Source organism: Capronia coronata (genome assembly GCF_000585585.1).
Source record: "Capronia coronata CBS 617.96 chromosome Unknown acBCG-supercont1.3, whole genome shotgun sequence".
Lineage (NCBI taxonomy): Eukaryota > Fungi > Ascomycota > Eurotiomycetes > Chaetothyriales > Herpotrichiellaceae > Capronia > Capronia coronata.
Genome location: NW_006912895.1, coordinates 943513 through 956045, shown reverse-complemented (window position 1 = coordinate 956045; position 12533 = coordinate 943513). Strand labels below are relative to the sequence as shown.

The following is a 12533-nucleotide window of genomic DNA, read 5'->3' as shown; positions in this document are numbered from 1 at the left end:
TATCTACATCATTGACAGACTTTCGACAGTCCTCCTGACGATTCATCGACTACCATTACCGCATCAGGACTGCTGTACGGCCATTCACTCCCGCCGCCTTCGCAGGGTTCGGCCCCGACCACGCAATCTCACCAGATCATGTCTTCTGCCCTGGACGAAGAAGCCAGCATCTCTATCCCCAGCCTTGCCTTCGTGGCCGTTCTGGGATATTTCATCTATCGATACTTCTTCTCGTCAAGTCCCGGGTCCGGCACCGATGGCAGCCAGACCTTCTCCTCGCGCAGCGCAGGCCTGCGTTTCACGCCGGCGCAAGTCGACCAGATAGCGCAGATGTTTCCGCAACTAAACCGGCGCGATATCATGTGGGACCTACATCGGAACAGAGGGAGTGTGCAAGCCACTACGGAACGTGTGCTTATGGGACGAGGGTTGGATCCGGTAAGTCCACCGTCGCAAGCAGCAGGTCGAGAATGGATCAAGTTGGAATTGGAAGAGAGACAGACGCTAATGACTTTCGGGTCCTTTGTATCTAGGCGCCGCCCTCTTTTCAGCCTCCGATCTCATTCATGACCACGACGACATCGTCCCTGCCATCCTCCCCTCTTACCTTGGCGGCATCCAAACCGTCGCCTCCAGATCTTATCACGCGATATAACCTACAGTCCAAAGTGAACTCGAAAGGCAAGGAAAGAGAGGAAGAGACGCCGCCTCCGGGGTGGGCCAGCAGCAAAGAAGCACGGCAAAGGATGCTCCAGCGACGCAGAGAGGAGATGATATTGGCCGCCAGGCGGAAACTGGAGGAGAAAGATGCAGCCGGGACTCCTGCCACTGCTCCTCCATCCACCTCGTGACCGAGGTCTTCTCTGGAGTGTGAATCACGAACAGCCGTATTTGGGAAGCAAGGTGATGGAGGAGTGTGGTCCATGCATGATGCTGCTCTTAACGAACATAACCCATTTTTTGAACGTGTTTATGAATGGTCATCTCATGTCATTTCGTTGTCCTCCTCGTCGTCATCATCTTCGTCGTTATACCTTCGGTTTTCTCTTTCCTCATCCTCCCGATCCCGTCTCGCCTGTTCTCGGCTAGCATCGATCTTACGAAGCCCATCTATCACCCCAGTAAGGAAGCCTCGGGACTCGGCCAATTCCATGGCCCCCACGCCGTCTAGGCGCGTGCCTTCGCCGTCGCCCGACAACAGTTCCACCTCTTTGCGCATCTTGGCCAGTCTGACTTCCCTCACATCTCTCAGCAGTTGCCGTACCCTGTCGGGATCGGAAATATCGTCACTCGCGGCGTCCAGCAACATCTCTGACATTTCGAACCAGTGATATGGCAGCGCGTTCGGGACGGCGGACGCCGTGCAGGATTCCACGAACGGAGTCGATGCGTAGAAGGACTTGCCCGTGAAGTCGGTTTGTCTGGCCACCGAGGAGGGCGCGGGAGGCAAGGAGAACGAGGTTTGGAAATGCTTGGTCTCTAGTTCCAGGATCTCTTCGAGACTTTCCACGTACAGCCATGGAGGAGGCACGATATTCGCTCGACGTTGGCGCTTCAACAGAATGGCAAGCCATAAGGGTAAATTTGTTCGTTGTGGAGGTATAAGGGGTCGTGTGGTACCCTGTGCAATCAAGCAAGCCATTCAGACGTTAGTTCTTCTCTTTATTTTGTTCTCGCAACTGCAGCGGGGAACTGATTGGGACCGGGGCTATGGCAGGGGAGGTTGCATCCGCACCTCTATGTGTTGCAGAGGTCGTAGGCGTGGAATTGGACTAGACTTACGCCCAGTAAGTCGAGGCGCTCAAGCCGCTGGCGCGGGACAATGGTCACTTGTTCCATTTCGCAGAGAAATGCCACTTCGGTGGGGAGGAGGCCTGGAGGGTTCGAGAAGGCCATGGTCACAGCTGTTATTGCTCCGTATGCCTGGCTGCTCTGTACGGGAGCGCGGACTCAGTCATGAGCAAACACGCAGTGGCATCTATCGTATCCAGAGGTCATTGCCAGAGGTAGAGCCAGAGCCAGAACCCCAATTCGGCGTGTTGCACTTTAACGAGACGTGACGCGCCGAGCAGAGTGTCATGCCGCTTTAGTACGGCGGCCCCGACAAGGCTGAGGAGCGAGATATGTGTCTTCAAGACAAACAATTCTCCGGAGCCTCGTCACGAGTTTCATGATGTACCTGAAAACAGTATCACAGTATATCTGCGTCTCTCCTTCGATGTCAATTACAGCATCAATGCTTGGCTGACTGGACACCACAATGGAATCGGCAATATAGAACACTTCCGTGGCAACATTCAACCAGACCACTTCTGGGCATTCTCTCGCTTGTTCTTAGTGTATTCCCAACCACTCTTCAACCACTACTCTTATGCGGAGATAGGCAATCGGAAAAAGGACTACATTACTGCTGCGCGCCTCTGGCTAATGTCCCTTCTGTCCCTACTCCTACGCCAATGTCATATTTCACCAGCCCAGAGTTCCTCCGAGTCCTCGTTCTCGGCCTGATCACCAGTCTACACATGACATGGCGACGGCTCGTCAACCAACTCGTCCCGGTTCCCTACCTGGATGAGTTCTTCCATGTGCCTCAAGCCCAGGCCTACTGGCTAGGCAAGTGGACACAATGGGATCCGAAAATCACCACTCCGCCCGGCCTCTACATCTTCTCCTACATGGTCAACTCCGTGCGAGACTTCGTCTCCCTCGATTTCAAACCATCCCTGAACGAATGGAGATCCACCAACGTCCTGCTGCTCTACATGTTACTTGTCGCACTGTACATTCTTACGGCCGTGGAAAGGAAGACAGTCAGCCACGAAAGCATCCTACAGCGCGAGTTCAGCATCATTCTGTTTCCCTTGATCTTCTTCTTCTCTGCTCTGTATTACACCGACCTGTTCAGCGTCTTCACGGTCGTTCTGGCTCAAATCTTCTGGTCTGCTGGCACCTCCGCAAAAGGAAGCAGCAAGTTTCTGTACCAAGCACTTCATCTGGCTGCTGGCCTGGTGAGCCTTGCGACCAGGCAGACCAATATCTTCTGGGTCGCGGTCTACCTGGGAGGACTACAGGTGCTTGAAAGCGTCAGACGAGAGATTGGAGTCGAAAAGCTCCATGATCCTCCTGTGTCTGAAGCATACTTTGAAGGTTAGAATGAGCAATCTCTCCGCCGACCCGTGATCTAACAGCGGCTTTTCCTTTCTAATTTTCTTTGGGCTCTCTAACAGTTGTCTGCAGATGTCCCTACCACGAGTATCTCCCTAGGTCAGTCCGCATTCATACTGGTCCCGCGACTGCTTCTGGACTTATGGCCGCAACTGTCCCTTCTCGGCGCGTTCGCGGGTTTCGTCGCCTGGAATGGCGGAGTCGTCCTCGGTGACAAAGACAACCACATCGCAACGCTGCACCTCCCTCAAATGCTCTACATCTGGCCGTTGATCGTCTTCTTCTCCTGGCCTGTCTTGCTCCCGCAATTTGTTCACCTTCCGACCTTCCGCCAGCGTCTGCCTAGATTGAGCACGACTCTGGTCATTCTCACCCTTATGCTCGTCACCGTCAACTTAAACACCATCATTCACCCATTCACTCTCGCTGATAATAGACACTACACGTTCTACGTCTTCCGGATCCTGCGACAACACTGGCTTCTGAAATACGTCGCCGTGCCTGTCTATTATGTCTGCGCTTGTCTGGTCCTTGGAGCTCTTGGTGGACCTACGACGGAACCACGACGGCCACATCAATCACCAAGTCGCGTCTTGTATGGAGACGAAACCGTGCGGGTGAGTTGGGTGCTGGTCTGGTTTGTTACTACGTCGTTGTCGCTGGTCAGCGCCCCGCTTGTCGAGCCTCGATATTTTCTTATTCCCTGGCTCACATGGCGCATGGCCGTGCCGGAATATATCCCCCAATCGTCCAACGAGGAAAGCAAAGCTGTGTCAGAGAAGAAAAGCTCTTCTGGCCATGGTCCTCTAGCGCCTCGCTCCCCAACCAGCCTGCAGGCCATCTTACGAGTCGCGGCCTCGTACTCGAATGCTATCGAATTGACATGGTACGCCATGATCAATCTCGTCACCTGCTACGTGTTCTTGTATAGAGGCTTCGAATGGCCACAGGAGCCGGGGAGCGTGCAACGGTTCATGTGGTAGTTGATTGTACACGTTTTCATACTTTTTGAGTCCTGCTGACCCGCACCTGGAGCGGGTCTCCTCCTCAATATGTACATATTGCTGTGAACCAGAGTTTAGACCTCGGAAGAAAGCCTAGCAGCTAGACGCCCAAAGGGTGGTAGAGTTTGCTTCATGTGGATAGTGGTACATCCCGGATTGCCATAACTCTGTTGTGTCACACGATCCTTTGTTTTCTTTTATCTAACTCCTCAACAAGAGACACGGCTACTTCATGGTCATGTCGCTGTCAAGGAGACGCTCAGACATGAACAACGCTACCCAGCCTCAACACGGCGGCGACCTCGTCATCGATCAACGGTCCTTTGTACTCCTTCCGCCCACGAACAAAGTACCAGATGATGCTGAAGATGACCACTCCTCCAGTCACGACGATGGAATAGTTCATGGTCTGGTAGTCCACGGGCGTCGAAGGTGGCCACACGCTCCAGAAAATCACAAAGATCATGTACACGCAGGCATAGGCGTTGTTGATGATGCCGAAAATCCCCGGGATATGCCATGGGCCCCAAATCAGTTGGGCCTGCACCACCGAGTGGTGGCGGCTCTGTTCCAGGGGAGGCTCTATCGCGGGAAGCTCCACGTCCCTGTCCGCGAGCGATGTCGACTTGGCGCCCGGATCGTCCTTGGGCACGTCGCTTTTCTCGAACGGCCCGGAGGCGGCGTCGACAGTGTCGTCGCCGATCGGGATTCCGGGGGTGTCCTGCTGGTGGGGGAGCACGTGGCCCTTGATTCGATGGTAGAGCAGGAAAGCTGCGGGCAGGAAATACGAGCAGTAGAAGCCCGTGATGGTGAGGGATATGACGTCGTTGAAGGCGGTGGGTGAGCCGATGTAGATCAGGGTGAGAAGCGCAGCCAGACCGGTGACGACGAAGACCCCGACGATGGGAATCTTGCGCCGCGGCGAAACATAGCTGATGGTTTTGCCGAAAGGCGTGCCGCGGTCGCGTGCGAAGGACCACGCCATCCGGCTGGCGGTCGTGATGATGCCCGTGGCGCAAGCCCATGTCAGTACGAGCACGAGGGCAGCCATCACTGTGGCACCTGCAACAGATTGGACGCTATCTAGGTCATGTCAGCGTTTTGCGTGACAATCTGTATACGAAGGCGAATGCATAATTTGGGTTGAAATAATGTCCTGGAGCTGGTAGAGAGACTTACCGTAGAAGACCTGCATAAACGGATATCCAGTGGCCGAGTCCAGCACGGTGTCGACGTCGCCGAGGCAGAATAGCACGGTCAACATCATGGCGAAGCCTACTATGCCGTTGATGATCATGCTGCCACAGATGGCGCGTGGGATGTTCTTAGCGGCGTGCGCCACTTCTTCGGCCATATGGACAGAAGCATCTGCGCCGACGAACGTGGCGACATTGCCTTTTTCCCCAAATCATGTCAGCAACGATATACATATAGCTAGTATTGGAGTTCGAAGAGGCATTTACCAAGGAAGCCGACGCAGTAAGACAAGCCTTGAGTCGGCCAGCCGCCCTCGTTAAGAGAGGTGGTGAAGACGAACGAGGCCGAATTGTGGGGAGCATAGACCCAAAGGAGTGTCAGAATCGTGATGAACCCAGCAATGTGGAGGACGATGATGAAGATCTCGAATTTGGGAAGCATGCCCGGGATGACAATGTTGATGAAGATAGCCACCGCAATCACCAGCCAGGCAAACAGCGTCCCCTGCCATGCCTTTGCGTCGTAGTCGGGGTGATCCATAATGATGAGACCCTGAAGCATGGACCCGGCGAAGATGGTTTCGGTTGCAACAGTCGCTACCCATGCAAGAGTTGTGAGCCAACCAATGATGTAGCTGCAGAACACTTTGTATCGCTGTGGAGCAAGCATGTAGACCCAGTAGTACTGGCCTCCGGCGATAGGAGCCATAGACGCCAGCTCCGAGATGACCGAGTACACGGAGAAAGTGGACGACCAGGCTATGATGAAGCCATATACCAAGCCTGCCGGACCGCCATTGTCGAAGCCCTGGCTGAACAAGGCCAGAACAGTTTCCCAGGTGATCAATTCACACACGGCGAATCCAAACAGGGACCAGAAGCCGAATCGTCGCTTGAGGACTTGCTTTTTGCCCAACAGGGCCAACGTGTTGCTATCGGTGTCTTGGATGGCGACAGACATGTTGGGCGCTTCTGGGCGCTGCACAAGCCGTGCAGTGGCGGAAAAGGTGATCGTTGAGTACTGTCGTGGGCAAAATGAGCTGACAGCGAGTGCAGAGCCTCAAATTGCAGATGGTGAATTCAAAAGAAGAATTCAACAAAGTCCAGGTAATCCTCTGCCAGATATCATATCCCAAGGCTCAGATTTCGGATCCGAACGATTCTAACCCAAGGGGGACACCGAGTCCTCTTCAGATCTCCCTGATAAAGCTGACGTAGAAGAGAGTGCAGAGCCTCGAATTGCTGATACTAAGTTCCAAAGGAGAAGCAACAGAATGCAAGTAGTCGTCTGCCAGATACCAGATCCCAAGGCTATGATTTCGGATCCGAAAGATTCTAACCCAAGGGGGACACAAAGTCCTCTTCAGACGTCCCTGATAAAGCTGACGTAGAAGAGAGCGATAGGAAATGTGCACTGTGTGGTACATTGTACAAGTAAGAATCAAGGGTGGGTGGGGCTTGGGCGAGATTGAGGATGAGCCATGATACGGGGGATTGGCAATAGCTTTCCTTGACTGACCCTTGTTCCATTCTGGTGCCTAGTAACCTACCTAGGTACGAACCCCATGATATGGGGTCAGAGATGGGAGGAACCTGTTTGGACCGCGACCATTGGGAGCGGAGGACCACAAGACAGTGAGACGGCGGGAGTTTAGTGATGACACTGGATACAGAGGAGGATTTCGTGCGGCCGTCGTTCACAGACATCCAATCACCGCCCTCAATAAAAGCTTTTTCGCCCAGCCGCGTCGCTTGGCGCCTCCCGCTTATCCGCTCATGTTTCATTGGTTGGTCATAGCCATCGAAAGCTTGTTGAGGCTTGTCCTGAAATGGATTTTCTTTCCACGCCCGAGATAACGGTATCGTCGGTGTCTATTCTGGAGTACCTTCGATATCAGTTTGCCATCGGCAGGGTCCCTGATGGTGGAAGCGCGCTGTGGACTTCTTCATTCATATAACGAGACCCCCCTAGATAACGCGGAAATGGTAGATAACTGGAGAGCAGCCGTCGCTTCCAAGAGCGTATTGCTGTTGCCTGCGTTGTCGAGGAGTTCAGAGGTAAGCAGCATCGCCAAGTGTCGGGCTAGTACGGTATCTCGTCAACACCGGCGACATGCGTCAACAGCAGCAAAGATGTTGTACCTGGAGAGCGAAGCGGCGGTACCAGTATCCGGCTTATGGTGGTCGTCAGGGAGGCCGCAGCCTTGAGGTCGGGCGGAACATGCGCAGTACGCGCGCATTCGTATCTCGTATACTACTGCATACGCGAGCCGCACACGTATGGCGCGTACTCGGTGCAGTGTGGCGCAGTGCCAAGTGGCGCAGGCAGCTTCGAGGGTTTTCGTGAAACTTGAGGTGGGGGAAATTCCAAGCAAAACAGGTGACGTATTCGTCGCCTCCCTCATCACCTGCGTCGTTCCTGCTGCGTCCCTTGATTTGGGCCAAAATTGCATTGCCTTCCTCCTTGTTATAAAATACCAAAGACAAGCAACTCATCTCAGTATAGTCTCAAGACTTCTACACACCATCCTACACATTCCCAACTCACATTTCAAGCACAAGTTTCAACATGTCGACCACTGTCCACGTCAAGAACATCTCGCCGGAGACCAGCGAAAAGGAGGTCAAGGACTTCTTCAGCTTCTGGTAAGCACGATATAACAGTTCACTCGCTTTTTCGATGAGTCAAGCTAACATTTTCTCAGCGGCAAGATCACTTCGATCTCTGTTACTCCTGAGTCCTCCGCCCCCGATGCACCCAAGTCAGCCACCGTAACTTTCGAGAAGGAAAGGTAAGCTAGAACCCCGCAACCAGAACTCCTCCTGAAGCCATAATTCTAACAATCTCACAGTGCCGCTAAGACCGCGCTCCTTCTTGACAATACCCAACTCGGAAAATCACAAGTGAACGTTACCACCGCGAGTACCATTGATGACGTTGCCTCCAAAGCCGGTGCGGCCGTGTCATCGTCAGTTGGAGACGACCACATTGCACAGGAAGACAAGCCTCGATCGAGAATCGTTGCCGAATATCTCGCTCACGGCTACGTACTCTCCGACAATGTCATCAAGAAGGCTATAGACATGGACAATAAACATGGCTTCAGCTCCCGATTCACCGAGGCCCTCCACAAGTTCGACGACAAATACAAAGCGACCGACACCGCAAAGTCGGTAGACAACAAATACGGTGTTACGGATAAGGCTATGAGTGCTTGGGCTGGTCTGAACTCATACTTCGAAAAAGCCTTGGGCACTCCTACTGGCAATAAGGTCCGAGAGTTCTACAAGCAGACGGACAAGCAGGTCAGAGACGTGCATTCGGAAGCCAGAAGACTTGCAGATCTCAAGGCTGGCAAGACCAGTGAGCCAGAGCAGGTCCCGGGTAGCGACAAGACGGTGTGCAAGTGCGGTGGCTCCGAGGGCGCCTGTGGCTGTGCTCCTGGCCACTGCAACTGTGCCAATTGCGCAAAGAGTGACACGGATGCCAATCAGCCAGAATCTGTCCAGGGCACCGACAAGACAGTCTGCAAATGTGGTGGATCTGAGGGAACATGTGGTTGTCCGCCTGGCCACTGTGCATGTGCCAATTGCGCAAAGAGCAGCGACTCCGCAACTAGCGAAGTCAAGGAAGCTGCTCAAGCCAGCGGGCAACAGTTGCCAGCCGGAAGCGTTTGAACGACGCGGCCCCGCGACATGGCCGGCATTCATTAGTTATGATGTGCATGAGGTGATCAATCAAGCTCAACGGAGCTACGGCAGCGTTTCATTAGGTAGTCTCAAAGCGAGTATTGAGCAAATCCATGAATGACATGTTCCAAAAGTCTTCTCTTGCCTTCCCAAAGTTAGATGCCTCACGCCCGCTTGCTAAACCATCCTGTATTATACCCCAGCAGAAAGGTGCCCATGTCCGCGCACTGATTGCGAACCCCAGCTAGAAAGTAAATTGCATCAAACCCGGATTCAACACGAGCGGCAGCAAAAAATGAAACGCCACCAAGATTGCGAGTGGGAAAATGGCCGTAAACGTGGTGATCCTCCAATCGTGCGGCACGAGGGCTCCTAACGGGCCGACTCCAGCCATAACAATCATGACGATGATCATGACGATACAATAACAAAAGGTGAACTTGAACTTTTTGAGGATAACAGGGACCTCCCGGAAGAAGGACGTCCTCTCGGCCTCTTTGGCCGTGGCGCCCCAGGTCATGTTGATGCTGAAGAGGTAGCAGAGGATAGCCTGGGAGATATGCATAGAGATCCCGCCGAGATAGACGGTGAGCAGGAGCAGCCAGGTGAAGTTTTCCAGTAACGAGCCGACCAGTGAGCGATTCTCCACGCGGTACCGCAGCACGGCCAGACTGACGGTGCCGAGGCCCTGAAAGACAACGACGATGCCGAAATAGATCTCGAACGACGTGACGTACGCGTGATCCAAATAGCCGTTAAACCAGCCGATGAGGAAATAGTTCATCAAGGTCAACGGCCAGGCGGAGGCGATGGCGAAATAGGTGCCCACGTAGGCCAGGATGGTCAGTTTCGCCATCAGGCTCATCCGGCTGGTTATAAAGCGGCGGAACAGCGGTGTGATGGGGCCCCGTGTGACCCAGTAGCGGAACGGATTGAATAGCAGCTCGGCACAGCCGTACGAGTACTTCTCCCAGCGGGACAACTCGTCGTAGACCGTCAGCGACACACCCTCCTTGAAGCCGTCGCCGTAGTAGGTGCAAAAGCGCATGATATAGCCCATGGCTTGCAGCCGGAGAGCCATATCGAAGTCTTCCGAGACCGTGTTTTCCGACCAGAACTTCTCGATGCCGTCCTTATCGTCAATATACCCGACATCTTGCACTGCAGACCATCGCAACATTGCGTTGTGCCCGACAAAAGCGGCCACGTCCCCATTGGCCACGGCGAACCGGATCGCTGTATAGACCAAGTTGGTGAAAAAGGTGATGGCGCGCTCGAAAAAGCTCGTAGTCACGTTCAGCACGCCCGAGGAGAACTGGATAATGGCCACCTCGGGCGCCGATTCCATCTCGGAAACAGCATCTAGTAGACAATCCTGCGGTACGCGGGTATCGGAATCCACGAGGAGGATGTAGTCTCCGACCCGGATGTCACCACCGGCCCAGGTGCGGCCGCTGTCTTCGGCGAGGACTTGGTCGAAGCACGAATGGTACAGGCGGTATTCGTCCTCTTGGTTCCAGGTCGGGGCCCGTACGACTTCCGCCATCTTGTCCTCGATCCGATTGCTCACGGCTAGGCAGAAATTCATATTGGAAGCTTTCTTGAACTTGCCGGCTCGGATGAAGACGTTTTTGCCGTCCGCGTCGCCCTTGGGTGCGTGTTTTGGCCGGGCAACCCAGCCGATGCTGTTGTCTTCATAATACTGAATCCGCCTGCGCGCGTCGTCCTCAGAAATGATTTGCATGCCATCGTCGTTGACGAAGATGTTGGCACTGCCGCCTTGCAATTCATAGGTCGATATGGCTTTGTTGAGAGACACCACCGTCGGGTGAATGACAGTGTCCAACCCCTCCTTGTACACCGGGCACTGAATCGTAACGTGGGGTAGAGTGGCGCCCACACCTGTCAAACGTACCGGCGGCATTGCCGAATAGAATCGTGAATTCTCCGTCAACTGTTTGACAGGGCCGATTATCTGAGAGACGCCGTTGACCAAGGTCGTGAAGAAAAACCAGCCCAACCACAACTGCAAAGGCGCCGGGACTAGGATAGCCAGTCTAGAATAGCTTTTGTCGATCTTGATCTCGGTAGCGATTTGCCTCCAGCCGATAGCAAGACAGAAGATCGTTATGATGGACACGCATGCGACGAGGAAGGCCTGGTAGATGACTGTCTTGCGAGGCTTGTCCCAGACTTCTTCCTCGTCGGTTTCGCTGGCATCCGTCAACCTGTCTGGTGCCCCGGTCCCCCTGGAGGGATCAAGGGCCTTCTTTTCGACATCGATCGGGTCCAATTCGTCATCCGAGCTATCCATGCTCCACAGCATATTTACAAGGAGTCTCTCGATCCGTTCTGCGCGGCTAACGACTTCAGTCGGGTCTTCGTCCCAAACAACAAGCATGCCTTGACTTCGCACAAACGCGGCATAATGATGCCTTTTGCAAAAGGACAGCGCGCTGATGTTGTCAATGATATGGAGCTGTTGCCCGTGGCTGAAGGGCACAAAGGGGTGTTGATACTCCTCGAGAAACATTCTGATGGCGCTCGTTCTCACGGTCATGGCAACCTGAAACGTTGTCAATACACTTGAAGCGGAGGTCGTGATACCAAGATTTGCGCCAGAGAACATACTTTGACGTTCAATTTTTTGGTCTCGTCGAAGAACCCATTGACATGTCTGGGCAGATCTGCGGGTTGACAGATGAAGTCGTCCTTACCCCGTTTCAAGATGACGCCCTCGGTAGAGTTGTCATCCGCCCACCTTTTCTCCAGCTGCTGCTGCCGCAGATATAGTAGCATGACTTCAAACTTGACATTGCTACTGTGGTGGACTTTGCGCCCCGCCCGCGGACTCGGCACCTGCACCTCGGGAACATCTCTCTGCTCACTGCTCGATGAGCTGCCACTGTCTGTTTCCTGGGGAATTGTTTCCACGGCGGGAGCCTTTGCCTTTGTGACTGCCTTGGATCGACGTGATGGCCACGATATGGGCTGTTGTGGTACCAGCATGGCAGTGCCAGGCTAGCGAAGACGAGCAGTATCGCCAGTCAGTTGTGAATTGAGGCCGATGCAGAAAGTCCATGACGCCCTGTACAATTTGTACAGTGCTGCATCTCCCCACCGCCCAGTCTGCAGGACCAGAAAATGCCTCCATTGGCCCCAGATTTGTGCCGGCTGCAAACCTACTCTCCGCCGCCATGGAATAAGCTGCAGTGGGTGGACTCTCGACGACAAGCAGCGTCATGAAGCAGGAGAAGATTCTTCACTGGGGCAACCGCTTGCAGCCGATTTGACATCATTGTAGTGATCCAGCCTGGTAGGCGTTGCCTAGCCTGGCAGCTGCACGCTGAACGGTTGGCAGAAGCAGTCTTTGGGGTGGAAGGACTGGGCGTGAGTTCGTGTGGCGTCGACGATTCCAAAACTGTCGACCTCTTTTGAGAAAGATTGTGCGCCTGCTGATGCCGGGACATTTGAGTGA

General features: G+C 54.0%; 6 protein-coding genes across 6 annotated transcripts; 3 read left to right on the top strand and 3 right to left on the bottom strand.

Moving 5' to 3' along the window:
• Window positions 1-138: 138 nt before the first annotated feature.
• Window positions 139-851, top strand: A1O1_03646 (uncharacterized protein; the record flags this gene model as incomplete). Its single annotated transcript, XM_007724547.1, has 2 exons — window positions 139-438; window positions 534-851. The coding sequence occupies 2 exons, from the start codon at window positions 139-141 to the stop codon at window positions 849-851; spliced, it is 618 nt and encodes a 205-aa protein (XP_007722737.1).
• Window positions 852-985: 134 nt separating this feature from the next.
• A1O1_03645 (GINS complex subunit 2) lies at window positions 986-1896 on the bottom strand (the record flags this gene model as incomplete). The annotated part of the gene is made up of 2 exons (XM_007724546.1): window positions 986-1621; window positions 1783-1896. The coding sequence occupies 2 exons, from the start codon at window positions 1894-1896 to the stop codon at window positions 986-988; spliced, it is 750 nt and encodes a 249-aa protein (XP_007722736.1).
• Window positions 1897-2456: 560 nt separating this feature from the next.
• Window positions 2457-4148, top strand: A1O1_03644 (uncharacterized protein; the record flags this gene model as incomplete). Its single annotated transcript, XM_007724545.1, has 2 exons — window positions 2457-3147; window positions 3238-4148. The coding sequence occupies 2 exons, from the start codon at window positions 2457-2459 to the stop codon at window positions 4146-4148; spliced, it is 1602 nt and encodes a 533-aa protein (XP_007722735.1).
• Window positions 4149-4428: 280 nt separating this feature from the next.
• Window positions 4429-6326, bottom strand: A1O1_03643 (uncharacterized protein; the record flags this gene model as incomplete). Its single annotated transcript, XM_007724544.1, has 3 exons — window positions 4429-5252; window positions 5349-5564; window positions 5633-6326. 3 exons carry the CDS (start codon window positions 6324-6326, stop codon window positions 4429-4431), a joined length of 1734 nt encoding a protein of 577 aa, XP_007722734.1.
• A 1608-nt stretch (window positions 6327-7934) lies between these two features.
• On the top strand, window positions 7935-9043 carry A1O1_03642 (uncharacterized protein; the record flags this gene model as incomplete). The annotated part of the gene is made up of 3 exons (XM_007724543.1): window positions 7935-8011; window positions 8071-8157; window positions 8218-9043. 3 exons carry the CDS (start codon window positions 7935-7937, stop codon window positions 9041-9043), a joined length of 990 nt encoding a protein of 329 aa, XP_007722733.1.
• Window positions 9044-9299: 256 nt separating this feature from the next.
• On the bottom strand, window positions 9300-12064 carry A1O1_03641 (uncharacterized protein; the record flags this gene model as incomplete). Its single annotated transcript, XM_007724542.1, has 2 exons — window positions 9300-11621; window positions 11687-12064. 2 exons carry the CDS (start codon window positions 12062-12064, stop codon window positions 9300-9302), a joined length of 2700 nt encoding a protein of 899 aa, XP_007722732.1.
• Between the last annotated feature and the right edge of the window lie 469 nt (window positions 12065-12533).